We start from the raw sequence: 13,905 nt of genomic DNA on the forward strand, positions 1-13,905 counted from the left end.
GCCTGGTCAGCAAGAACTGTGTCTCCATGGCAATATCCAGTCAGATGGTGGTCGGCACATGGAGCCAGCGTTCCTCGGCAAAGCAGCTGTATGAGAGACGCCGCCGAGCGTGGCACATTTCCAGAACTAGGTAACGCCGCGCGCGCAGCCGTCCGGCACCGTCAGCCCGCTTCCTGGCGACACCGCCGCCGGCGCTCCCGCAGGAGCCATCGGAGCTACGGGAGCCGCGGAGCAGTGGGAGCCAGACGGAGGCAGAGAGAGGCACGGGAGCCGTGGAGAAGCTATGGGAGACATGCGAGTCTCAGGAGCAATGGGAGCTTCAGGAGCTCAGGAGCTTCAGGAGTGGGCGAGATTGCTGAGGTCCCGATCTGAGATCACTGCCGCAGTAGTTAGGGCTTTTGCTCGGCGCTCGAAGGCAAACGGTTCGTCTGGAGCTAATGGTCTCCGGCATGAGATATCAGCACTGTAATTGTAACAGTCACGCAGAGTGCGGCGGAGGCACCGGACGCGGGCAGGCGGCGGCGGTTCGTTTGGCGGCGCCAGTAAATCCTCCAGTGGTCGGGGAGTCCGGGTAAAAAGCCGGCTCCCCGCGGCGTCCCGTCAGCCGAGCACACGGCGGTCTCTGGGAGGGAGGCCGAGAGCTCCCGGCCGCGCCGTGAGCCGACAGCACGCCCGAGCCGCGGGGGGTGAGCTCGGCGCGGCGGGGGTCGCGTTCGAGCCAGCGGGACCCGGCGCCTCGGAAACCGAGACGGCTGGGTGGTCGACGGTGCCCCGCGGCTGGAGATGAGGTATCGGAGATCGGAGCTGGTTCCACCCACGGCGTTCGAAGGCACGCTGGGATTAATCAGCTTCCCACGAAGAAGGCATTTTGACCAGCGTCTTCCTGGTTCGGCATTCATGCCTTCTTATCCGTGCCTTCCATCTAAATAGCGCCAAACAACAAGATCGTTCTTCATCCTACCCTCACGTGAGAACCACAGTGTATCCAGCCATTGAAAGGGTTTATTTAACACCATGAAGCACTCTATATCCTCCAACAAAAGCGCCGCGGAGCGCGATATCTATCACAAGCGTTTTCCCAACACACCCATCACCGGACCATGAGACAGGCGCGAGAAACGTGCGGCAGACACGCACATTAACGCGCCAAGTCTGCCGCACTCACGCGCAAAAAGCCTCCGTCGGACAAAAGACGCCGCTCGGGCACTGGCTGACTGTGCGTTCTGGCCACGCGTACCAGCCTTAGAGGCGGGTCTGGACGGCCTGAGAGAGGCCGGGACCGGTCCGTGCCGACCCGGTCAGTCTGGAGCATTGTTTGGCGGTGGACGGACTGAGCTGATACAAATCGGCCGCGCCGCCCTGTGTATTGTGGGTCCGACGGGCCGGGAACGTCCCAGCGAGGAGGGCGGGACGGCGTGAGGACAAAAACGGCGCGTAATGCGCCACTGCACGCGCGCGGCAGCTGATCGGTGGCGCCACTGGACGAGTTCTCACGGCGAGCTGAGGTCGACGGGCGACGGCAATTAGCGGCGCGAGACGCGCCAAATTGGGCCGTCAGACAGCGACAACCCTCAGTTTGGAACTCATAAATATCGTCCGAAACCAAACAAAAACGCTCAACGCTGCCTCCAGCATCGTCTAAACTCGCGAATGCGATATCAGCTTACTGCTGCAACGTACTCCTTAGCAATATGGCTATATTTTGCCTTTTCAAACAGCTTCTCACACTCAGAGCGACTGAGCGCGTCTCTGATTGCATCGAATTTGTCATGATTAGATGCGAGTTTCGGCGCTATCCAGCATGTCCGAATTTGACCGCATTATCCGGCTCCAGTGCCGATTGGGACGACTCTCACCCCATCCAGGCGCGATAAGTACCCACTGGTCCTGCGTCCCACCCCGCCCCGGACAGCGCTGGTTCCCACACTTTTCATGGTGTCTGCGCGAACGTACCCGCTTATTTGGCCCGATCACGGCATCGGTACCTTACAGCCCATGCCGCTGTCCTGTCGGACTATTTGGCGCTGAGAGGTAATGCGTCAAATACCTAAGCATAGAATGTTATTTCATTTCCAAACCAATCTTATATATTTTATCTGACCGCAAGATACTTAGATGTGTTTATAGGGGCAAAGATAACATCACTAGCAGAAAAACACTCTTAAAGCTTTGACCTACGTCTATTTACACAGTGCCCTTTTTCTTTTATTTCACAGATACTTCAGAAGATGGAGCGGCAAACACTATGGGGCCTGCGGCTCCAGAATATTGTCCTCACTTGTGTTCTTCTATTGGCCTCGTTCTCAGCATGTTCTGGTAAGTAGTACAATTCACAGGATCGCAGAAATGGCACAACTCTCGGCGGTGTATTATCGGGGTGCTCAGACAACTCCAGTAACTTTGTAGGTCACTTTCAGGCCAGTCAGGCATGTCACCAACGTGAGATTTATGCAAAACTTTCGCCCGAAATATCCTCTCGGTATAAGATGTGGGAATTTGTGGATAGCTTCTATAATGATATTTGCATGACACCCACATGTAGCTGCATGCATTTTAGCACACATTAGCACATAAGCACCTTTGTTCATTTTTAAACGAGGAAGAACGTTTCACCGTGAAAGTGTGTCATAAACCTCCCACTAACCTCCACATCAACTGACGTATGTCTATGATCCGACAGCGGAGGTAGCCTTTGAGAAGCTGACAGATATGGACTACCGAGGCACCACGTACTACACGATCCGTAACCTGACCCTGTACGAGTGCCAAGGCTGGTGCCGCGAGGAGCCCGAGTGTCAGGCGGCTTCCTTCAGGTCAGTGCCCGAACGGCAGCGGCGCGAGGGCGACACACTGGACGTTTTACACGCGTGTGTGTTGATTGACAGAATACAGGAAGACTCACTCATCGTAATCTGTTCATCTTGCTCGATGTCACTTTGACTGACAAGTGGAAACTCGTACCAAGCAAAGTGGCAGTATTACGCACCTGTTAAGCCGTATAGGAGGCTAACACGTCTTCTTCAAGACGTGCTAAAATGTGGGAACGGAGGCTCTTCTAGTGCGTGACGGCTTAATTTCTTCAGTAATTATTTTTCCACGTTCACAATAGCGTCCAATCCCTTCGCTGGGAGTAGCTGTCCGCTGAATTTGTAGCCACTCTGGCGCTGGTGTGGCAGACGGGCTGTTACGACAGGAAGCGTTCATGCCGGTCATTTATCAGTGCTGTCCACGTGACACAGAGTTCACTGCACTGCGGAACAGTCGTCACTAAAGCAGTACCGACAAGGGCACGCTCAGAGGCGCGCAGCGGTGGCCCGCCCACAGGCGCGAGTGGAAAAACCACAGATACTTTAATTCGAATCGATAATTGTTGTTTTGTTTTGTTCAGAAGCAATTACACATCATTATGAGTTATCCGCTGTTTTTCCGTGTGCTCTCTTTGATTTGTTATTCCAGTTACGCCAGGTTTAGTAATTTTGCACCTGGACCGCAATTTAAAAATGTATGCGCCGGCTTATCATTGCACGCTGCTCTTCGTTCCCGTAACGGCAGAAGCTGAAAGGTAGCAGTGTCAGCGACACTTCACGAAACGTTCATGACCCGCCGTGACTCCACCGTGACCGTGTCGTGACGTTGTCGTTTCAGTTTCGTCTCCAACCCGCTGACGCCGGTCCAGGAGACGGTCTGTCTACTACAGAACGAGACGGCTGCCAACAACCCGTCAGCGGTGCCCAAGCCGGCCATCAGTACCTACTACATGATCAAACTACGCATCAACTCAGGTAAGTGGGGCCGTTATCATCACAGACGGGGGCTGCACTCGTTTTATCAGTCACGGGTGGGACTTCAGAGCGATATCGTGACTCCCCGGTGGCCTAATGAGCCACCGCAAGAAATTCATCAGATATGACTCGTGTTGGGTGACAGTGCAGGTTTTTTATCGCTCAGTTCGTACCGGGACTGGTTTTATGCATAATGTTGGCATGGTACAGCACCTGTTGGCATTGTAGCTACACGCCTGCTGAAATAAGATACACAAATAACGGAAGAATGCAGGTTATGGAAATGGTTAGACTTGTTGTGGTGGGAAGCTACAAACACCACTTCAATGAAATGACTTATGACTAGAAGAATGAATTACGTGGTTGACGGTTGTGGGTTTCACATGATTGCACATTGCTAGTGCCCGCAAAACGCTCCATTTTCACCACAACCATTACTACCTATCATTCATAATGATTGCGTGACTTCGAACATGCAATTTTGGCCCAGGTCATGAATACATTGACCTAGATTGGGAGTCGTCACACTGGAATTCTCATGGAGAATACAAGTTTTTCCTACAGACCACGCACGACTTCCTACAATCACAAACCAGTTCTTCCTAATCACAAGCTCGTTGGAGACCAATCAGATCGTGACTCCGCACTCGGCTGCCGGTGCGGTCCGTTTGGTTCGGAGATGTTCCGGACCGGCCCGTTTCCGTTCCGAGCCCCTCGCTGGTTCTCTCGATTCACGAACAGTTCGACGTCGTGGCTTCGCGGCCAGCCACCGGCCGCACGTCGGCCTAACACCCCGGGGCATTGCCCTCCGGAGGCCTTGCAGAAAACACGTGAATCATGCGTACAATCGTAAAAAGACACAGGTGGCTGCGTCATTTTTGTGCGATTCACTTTGTGCCGCGGTGCGTGCCGGATGTCTTCTGCCGACTCATCGTCAAATGTCTCCCATCTAAAGACACGACCGCTTAAATACTGAAAGACATGCTTGTGAGCGGTTAAACGCCTGTCCTGAAAGCCTCTCATCATCACGTTATAATAGGGGTCGTAAAGCGGTGCCGTTAAGCGTTGGCCGGCATGTGCCTGCCGTTGTTACACTAGGTGGCCTCTCAGTACCACCCGAACTCCGCCCGCGGCCCCACCCCGCGCACCGCCGAGCCGACATACAGTTAACAATGACCGGCGGTGGTCCCAGTGGCGGCACATCAGCAGATGGCAGACCGCTCTGTAAATATTAATCGGTCTCTGTGGGTGGTGACGAAAATGAACGCTAACTGAGAGCAAAAGAGACTTTTGAGACGCGACGTTTTGTTCACTAGGGTGTTATACAACTGAGGTGGAAAGATATTTCTGTAAAATAACACATTGTGAAATGTTTTGCTCTTATATACCTAATGACATATCTGTAATCAGAAATTAGTGTTCAAAGTAGATGTACAGCTAGTCTTGTTACACCCACTTTCATGTCCGGTGCTGATATCGCACACTTTGTCAAACCTCGTGCCAGCGCTATGTTCTGAAATGCAGTCTCCGGTGTTACCTTCGTGTGCTGAGCTGCAGTCTCCCAGTTTTCCGCCGCTCTCGCTCCCCAACGTGCGGCTGTGCGGCATGTAGTCACAGGCCGTGGTTTGGCCGGCCACGCTGGCCACTGCCGTGGCTCGGTGTGGCGGTAGATACTCGTGGCAGCTGGGTGGTTTTGTCCGCGGTGCTGTGGCTCTGAATTGGTAACGGACCGGGTGCCGTCGGCCCGTGACGGCCGGGGCGCCGGACGGTGGTCCAGGGGCTTCGAACGGAGGTTCTGGGGCGCCGGGCAGGGTGTCCAATATCCATGCAGGGGCGCCGCCCTACAGCCGGCCTGATATAACGCCAAGCAAGGTGTCGTGTCCAAGGACCTAAAATTACTTACTTCGTGTCAGACGTGGTCAGGTCATTGACTCCGACTGACATCGGTCAGAATACAGACATTGGTCACAGGCTAAACGCATGCCGGCATCGGCTCCCACGAAACCGGAAACGGCTCGACTCATGATCATAACATTCGTGCCCATATTTCAGATACGTAGTCTGCAAAGTGTACATAATTATTGCGTCACATCAGTGCCAGTGTTTAAAAGATGAACATCTATCAGCTGAAAGCAATGCGCGAAAACACCGATGGGTTTATTAGCATTTAACGTTTATTAGCATTTTGTGTATTTAACCAGTTTATTTAGCCGCTTGTTTAACCGTGTCAGCATATTGCTTATTTGGCATTTAACCAGTTCCTTACATCTTCAGCTCGTTCATGAGCAGAAAGGCAGCTTTTAACATTTCTAACTCTTCTCCGTTTTTTTCAGACAAGGTCTGTAACCGGCCATGGACGTTTGAGCGTCTACCGAAGAAAATGCTGAGGGGGCTGGACAATGCTCTCATGTTTGTCTCCACCAAGGAAGCGTGCCTGGCGGCATGTCTGAACGAGGTACGCAGGTCTGCTTTGAACAAGCACCGTAAAATGGCTCTGTCTTATTCGGCAAGAGGACAATTTTCTCATGATCCCTAATTTAGCTCCATTTTGCCAATTTCCCTAGCTTAATGTCCTACAAATAGCTGTATGTGATGACATTATAACTGTTTATAATCTCTTCGCGGGCCATTAAAACTGTATCAGGTGTCGGACATCCCAGTGTCACCGACCCCTCGTTTCGCAACGTCACTGCCCAGTGTCCGGTGTCCATCCTCTGTTCCGACCGCGAGGCAGCTTTGTATCCCCCTCTATCCAATTGTTTGTCGACTATTTGTCTGATGCCGAAACGAACCAACAGATAATTAGACTCGTTTCAAGAAGCCTTGTCATTCTCAAAGTTATAAAAGACTTTTACTCGTCCTCAGTGATCCTTAAAATTGAAGCCCAAGAGCATCAATTATTCACTTCTTCTTATTCGCTTAATAACGGGCTACTTGACACATAAGTGCTCCATCTTGAAAGGCGCCTCATAATGGACGCTAATTTTGTTTCCCGACGGGAGCCACCCCTTCGAATCCCCACGAGCTCCCTGACCCCGGGCGCCCCTCCGACCAGCCCTCGGTCGCCGCCCGTCAGTTTCCGACGGAAGCCGCGTCTCTCCAATCCAGCGCCAGTCCCGTTACCGGTGGCATGTGTTCACACCGGCCCGTGAGAGCCCGCGCCATGATAGCGGGACGGGGCAAGGCCGGACCGCCCGGTGGGAGCCGGGCTTTAGAGTCGACGGAGCGGCTATAGGAACACTTTGTCACGAGCTTGTTCGGCCACGGCGCCGCTGGTGACGGGATCTCCGTAAAAATGACCGTGTTTGACAGAAGCTCCTGTCTTTGTGGTGTTCGTTTATTACCGATACTCGTGGCGATAACCTGCCACAAACGATCCATTACGATCTCAAACTGACGTTTAGTGTCAAACTCAATTATGGAGTCGTAAAAATGCATCCTGAAACACATTACATTTGTTACGACTCTGCAGTGACATGGATGAAGTCAGCATCCACCATATTGCCCCTCCCCGTCCGTCCGACGTCCGTCTCTATATCTTATCTCCATGCGTCTCACCACTGTGCGTTCTATTCCAGGAGCGTTTCATCTGTCGCTCTGCCGAGTACAGCTATCTGACACTGCAGTGTCATCTCTCCGAGCACGACCGTCGCTCGGTGGACGAGACCATAGAGATGGTGGAGGCCGACCAGGTGGACTACTTCGAGAACCTCTGCCTCTCCGGTGAGTGCAGAGAGAGAGAGAGAGAGAGAGAGAGAGAGAGAGAGAGGGGGGGGGAGAGAGAGAGATAGAGAGAGAGAGAGAGAGAGAGAGAGAGAGAGAGAGAGAGAGAGAGAGAGAGAGAGAGAGAGAGAGAGAGAGAGTGAGGGAGAGAGAACAAAATCGATCTCAGTGATTGTGGGAATGACTGGGGACAGCCATGGGAAGTGAGAACGTCATATGATTTCAGTTATGAGAGACATGGATCTGTATAATCACGGCAAAGGTGATTACAGATTAGAAGTGACATCGATGCGGAATCACGCTCATAACATCAAGGGCAGCTAGCTGGATGCTGGTATTTTATAGATAGACATTCCTTCAATCTTGAACAGAAGGCTTGGCAGGTAAGCTATCCCAATTAGACGGTTATTATTCTTTCTTTGGTTATCAAGTCGTCTTGCGCTGCCCATAAACTGAATCCTGAGACAAAACGCAGGCGTCACGTTTACAGCCATCGACACCTCTTATTTGCTGCAATAAGCCGGCTATAGCGGTCTGTTATGGCCCACGAGGTGGTTGATCTCGATTCATTTCGGCTGACCTCGGGTGGACGGGGGCGCACGCCGTGTGTGCCGGACGGCTAATTAGCATTTTATGCCGTTGTTTGTGGTACATCCCACCCATCATTGGTAGCTCTCATGGCTGGTGCTGGATCCCGTTACCCTATGGAATGTTCTCGCCTGATGGAATAGCATACACCTCATCTATCGTGCCCGTTTTAGGGCCAATTTACTCTCAGCCTAAGGCCTGGCGGCATGCAGTATTCAATCAGACGGCAAGTAGCTATGCGGCTATGCCTGTGCAGTGCGATAGCTCTCAGTAGCGCAGCTATTCCCCTCAAGCTTAGAAGGAACAGCGGCGGCGCTGGGCCGGTGGGATGAAGAAATGTCTGTCACCGGTGAGCCAGGCACCTGTCGCCAGATGGTGAGCCTCGTGGCGTGCCGTGCGCGGCTCACCGCGGCCTCACGTGGTGTCTGCCGCGCGAGGACTACCATATGTCGGCAGCTCTGCCAACGCTCCCAACCGGACACAGTAGTGGGGTTTGAGCCACACTGGCGGTCCTCTCGTCTACTCAGATAATTTGAAGCTGAACAGATGTAATGGCGAAGTGAAATAAAAAACATGCTGTTATATTACTAGAAAAGGGGAATAAAATCAACTAAAAACAAAAACATTGGATTGGTTTTTGAGGGGCATCAAAATATATGTGGATATGAAACGCGAGTTTACAATTTTGACCAAAGATTATCCTCAAATTACCTGGAACTCTTACGACATTTTTACGAAGCTTAATTTGTTTCTTTTTATTAATCTTTAAAACTTTATTGACTTGACTTCGGCCTTAATTTATCCCTTTCATGTTAAAAATGACCCCTCGAAGGTGCTATGAAGTCTCGAGCTTAAACATTCATTGTTTCGTCTTCTTTTTTTCTATTGTAAAGAGCATTTGAAACTCATGTCCGGGAGGCTTTCGTAAAAAAACTCATTCGTTTTCTAGCCATACTAACCGTCGTGCTACATCCTTCAGTAAATTACAGCGAGCTCCATCAGCACCAGCCAAGTGCTCTTTTATCCGTCGGGGAGGGATCAATGTCCCTCCGAAATGAGCCTCAATCTCCTCGGGAACGGCCTCCTTGCAGCGCGGCTGCGGCCATTATGTTTAAACGGTTTCGTTTGCCGAGAACAATGCAGAGACATTTATCCGGAGCATTTAAACACTCCATTTCCCGGCCATCAGAGCACCCCGGCATGACCTGATGTTTCGTGACCAATTTCGCCTTACCACGAACGCTCTGATTGAATAGCTGGTCCCTGCTCTCAAACGGCCCATTCGTAACTGCGCTAGTTTCATCAGTGGACCGATTTGGTGCTCTGTTCTTTGTTCGCGCGGCAATTGCAGATCTCCACAGCAAGGTACCAGCATCATCCCTAACTCCAACTCTTACAGCAACTCTGCCATAGATAGAATATCTCTCAAACTGAAACCTCTTGCTTCGCTCTTCACCTGCCCATTTCCTATTACCGACCGCCGCGCCGACGCCCCGGACCGCTAGCGCTGACACCTGAATGTGCCACGGCAGGTGCACAGGCGTGCAAGGGAGACCGCGAGTTCCCCACGCCGGAGATCGGGGTGCCGAACGCCATCATCAACCGTTACGTGGACACACACTACTACGTTGACCTGGAGCTGATGGTGAGCCGGGCGCTGTGCGAGCGTGCAGTGGCAGGATGGAACACAAGACCCAAGGACTGTGCTGATGTGGTGAACATTTATGTTTTCAGTGTCGTTAAAGTGATGTATTTAATTAATTAAGCTGATTAACGTAGCTCTTTCAAGATCCTAGCCAATGGATAGCTTCAGAGCTACCGATGCCCGAAGGAGTCTAGGAAACAGACCTAACCAAGTGCTATCTATCACGTTTCGAGCACTCATCATATCGCAAAACTCCTGCCCTCACATATGTATCGTTTGCTCCTGCGACGCTACGTTCAGCACACATCAAAACTCACCGTTTGACGCCACTTTCATCCCCAGGCTAACAATGTGGAGGCCTGTCGGCGCGCCTGTGAGATCGAGAACGAGATCCTGTGCCGGTCATTCCTGTACCGCGGCCCCCCGACCGGCACCACGTACAACTGCCAGCTGTTCCACATGGACCACGTCACCCTGCCGGACGGCGCCGAGACCTTCCTGGACAAGGACCGGCCTCTGATCGACACCGGCAGCGACCCGGGCATCTACTACGAGAACGTCTGCAAGAGTGAGTCAGAGCGCGGGGGAGGTGATGTTAAAATGATGCAAAGCCGCATAGCAAATACGATATTTCTAGGTTTAATTCGTAATAATTCACTCATGAGTCATGACTCATCCGTTTCTTTCTAAGTTTCGAGTCTCCTAAAATACTTATCTTATTGCTGTGTAGCTTTAAAGAAAAATAATATTGGCATGCTGTAATTACGTTTTGATAAATGGAACAATAAACGCTAGCATTTTATCATGCAACATGCTTAGAAGAATAAGAGCAAGTCATGTGTAACAAACGACTTCAAGTGGAAATCCCACAATTTGACGAGCTAGAAGTGGCGTCTGACAGATGTGCAGGCCACATGAACTGTCCAATAACGTGCCGTTAATGTGTAGCTTGTGCACCCGGTTCGAGGCACTTGGCCGGTACATAGTCACGTTTGTAGTTATAGTCACGCTATGCACTCTTGTTCACCCTCCAAGTAACTTAGAGAGTGTAGCTGGCACAGCCTTTTCACAGCTTGGAATAAACTGCTGGATCACCGGTACTTGACATCATCTTGTGTGCACCTTGTGTTCAGGTTGTGTCTGTGTACGTGTGTGTGACTTCCTAGACTTGACAGTTTGAGTTAAGACCCAGGTGCTTCGTATCCTTGCCTCTTTTACTGAGCCTTTGAATATGCACACACTCATTCCTGCTACTTCCTATCTATTGGAGACTGTCTTTCCGTTTCTTGGAAGATGATTGAAGTAGTTTTATTAGACACCACTCTTTCCCAAAGCATAGTTTTTATAAGACCGTGATCTCTTTTTTACAAAAATGCTACAGCCATAGTCCAACAAAATCCACCTCGTCAAGAAGGAAGATGACATGCCCTCGTTGGAACCCGTGAATTCAGCCACTCCCTTCCACCTGTTCCCATGCGCGGCCCCGACTGATGACTGATTTGTGACGCTCTTGACGTTTTAGAGCCGACTGACAACATGATCTGTCGCCAAGTAGTGACCAAGAATAAACGCTACATCACCCAAATCATGTGCTATGAGAAACCCAAAAGTAGACAGACTGGAGTGTTTAACTTCGGGGCAGGTAAATGACGAAACACCTACATTACAAATAAAGTTTCCGTCAGAGCCCTATCTCTTTCGAACCAACCGCTAACGCATGAATAGTGGAGACTCTTGGAGATTCTTTTTACGTCCCTAAACTGTCTCTTTGACTGGCGAAACATACTTCTTCATCGGCGAACATCCTAAATCAGAAGGCGAACATGGCTATTTACTGTCATTCCATCTATTGTCTGTCGTTACTGAAGGAATGGCATGACATGTGACTTTTACCCACTCTGGCTAGAAAGACCTTTGCACGACAAATGAGTTCAGCTAACCAACCTTGTCCGTGTCCCGACGATTACGGAACGATATTATGTTCTTCTGACAAGCATGCCTGACCTTTTCTTAGCATGACAATTTACATTCCCTCAGGCTGTCGCGGTCATCAACTGGAGACACGAGTGCACGCATGACCACACGCATGTGACACATTCACACCTTCTCACACAGGATCACCGGTGGTGTCTGCTGGTGCGGCTCTCTCTGACGGGCCTCAAACGGCCGCTCTCGCGGAGCTCATCTCTTCCAGCCTCTCCCAGGGCCCCAGCTCCAGCCCCCTCACCATTGCGGCCTCCTCGGACGAGACTATCCCGGGCTCCAGCAGCGATCCTGCCGAGGTCCCGAGTGGTCCACTCAGCGCCGGTCCTTTGACGGGCTCCGGAGCGCCGACTGTGGTTGGTGCTTCCGCCCCGGGCTACTACATCCCGCCCAGCACCGGGTTCTCCCCCAGTGTGGCAGAACAGACCTCGGAGTCCGATCCTCCTCCCTCAGCTGAAGGCTCCACCGTCGAGGTCATCTCTCCGGCGGTGGGGAGCTTTGTCCCGCAGTTATCTCCTCTAGCTGCCCTCACTGAGCCCGGGAGTCCCGCGCCTCCCTCTGTCTCATCTGACCCCAACCCCACCGAACCAGAGAATCCTCTCCCGTCCGTGGCTAGTGAATCCAATAGTCCCCTGCCGTCCGTTCCTAACAGACCCGGCAGCCCCCTCCCGTCGGCTCCTAGCAAGCCCGTGAGCCCCCTCCCGTCCGCCCCTAATGGACCCAGCAGCCCCCTTCCGTCCGCCCCTGGTCAACCCGGGAGCCCAGCCGTCCCGACCAGCGAGTCCGCTGAACAACTAGGTACGCCTCTGTGTCCTGTTGGAGTCCAGCTGTCGCTTCTTGTGCGCTCCAGGGCATGTGGTAAAGGAGCCTCACCCAGGTGCAACGCTAACCTGTACACTAGCTGCTGAGGAAGCCGGTTGCATCTCGTCAGCCACCAGCCATGCAGAAAAAGCTTATGTCGGACCATATTACCAATGGTTTCTGCATAGTATGGTTGATGGCTGACGGAGGGAACTAGTTTCCATGGCAACGCTTCCCGGCTGTGACTGACGCCTCTGCTGACTGCTGGGAAACAGACTGGGACTGGACTGACCAATGAAACTGGTGACTGACTAACACACTGATTGACTGATGGTGTGATTATGTGTTCACCTGTATATATAACGGAGTCATTTTCGTGAGATGTTGCTGGTTCTTGCTTTTGAATATAGCCGCACATTTGTATTTCGTTTGATCGAATGGTGATTGCAATCATGGCTATTTAGAGCTGAATATATCAATGCAATAAATGTTTTACGAAGCTCTTTACAGTCCATCACTTTGTACAAAATATACGTCGAGTATATTTTTGCCTTTTTATTTCCTCATCTAAAATTTGACTTGGTAACAAATTTGATTGAATAAAATTATTGCTAGCTAAGTGAAATGATATTCTGACCGGAGCTTTCAAAATGCACCTGACTGGGTTCCTCTCTAACTGTGTCTGTTTGTGTACCAGGATCTTTGGACGGCGGCCCGGAGCCGGGTCCACTGCCGGCGGTGGACCCCACCGAGCCTCAGATTCCCTTCCCCACCGGAGACACGGAGGGTGCCGGATCGGACACAGGTATACCGGGGAGAGAACGGGAGGGAGACGGGAAGGGAACGGGGAGGGGACGGGAAGGGGACGGGAAGGAAACGGGAGGACCAGGGACGGATGGAAATGGGCGTGGTTGGAGAATTAGGGCCTAGATGAACTAGGGGAAAGGAATGAGAAGGGGATCAGCTGGGCGGAATAAGCCAAGCTACACATTCTCGAACTAAATAAAACGACAAGTTCTACGTTGAGGGAATCTTACGCCACGACTTAGTAGGCAAGTTTTACTCGTTGCATCGCCTCTAGCTGAGCTTCTCTAACGTTCATTTCCCCTCCCATTCGCAGCCGGTGAGGGTGACGGCGGTGATGGCGATGACGGTGCCGAGATCGTCACCATTCCCGACCTGCCAATCTCTGGCGGCGGCGGCAGCAGTCCAGGTGGCGCCACCGGAGACCCAGCAGGCGGCGCCACCGGCGGAGACGGCGGCAACCCTGCCATTCCTGATGGAGGCGATGGCTCGAGTCAGACTGCCGGCGAGGGCAACGATCTTAACTGTGACTCCAGCGGCACCTGCTATGATGGTCAGTAATCAGTCGCTCCACCGCGT

General features: G+C 52.0%; 1 protein-coding gene across 6 annotated transcripts in view; it reads left to right on the forward strand.

Annotated features, from left to right (window-relative positions):
• Window positions 1–13,905, forward strand: part of LOC122364481 — a 39,548-nt gene that overhangs the window by 20,246 nt on the left and 5,397 nt on the right. For 2 of the 6 annotated variants that reach the window (XM_043334878.1, XM_043334879.1), the window contains exons 2-11: window positions 2,217–2,316; window positions 2,681–2,813; window positions 3,646–3,782; window positions 6,116–6,237; window positions 7,361–7,505; window positions 9,626–9,738; window positions 10,081–10,306; window positions 11,261–11,380; window positions 13,220–13,327; window positions 13,643–13,879. In XM_043334878.1, the coding sequence (XP_043190813.1) occupies window positions 2,229–2,316; window positions 2,681–2,813; window positions 3,646–3,782; window positions 6,116–6,237; window positions 7,361–7,505; window positions 9,626–9,738; window positions 10,081–10,306; window positions 11,261–11,380; window positions 13,220–13,327; window positions 13,643–13,879 (1,429 nt within the window). In that variant the 5' untranslated portion in view covers window positions 2,217–2,228. Of the gene's footprint in view, window positions 1–2,216; window positions 2,317–2,680; window positions 2,814–3,645; window positions 3,783–6,115; window positions 6,238–7,360; window positions 7,506–9,625; window positions 9,739–10,080; window positions 10,307–11,260; window positions 11,381–11,853; window positions 12,520–13,219; window positions 13,328–13,642; window positions 13,880–13,905 lie in introns of all 6 variants that reach the window. The other 4 variants (XM_043334876.1, XM_043334877.1, XM_043334881.1 and 1 more) reach the window with 2 other exon arrangements.

Source organism: Amphibalanus amphitrite, unplaced genomic scaffold (genome assembly GCF_019059575.1).
Source record: "Amphibalanus amphitrite isolate SeventyFive unplaced genomic scaffold, NRLGWU_Aamphi_draft 000679F_arrow, whole genome shotgun sequence".
NCBI lineage: Eukaryota > Metazoa > Arthropoda > Thecostraca > Balanomorpha > Balanidae > Amphibalanus > Amphibalanus amphitrite.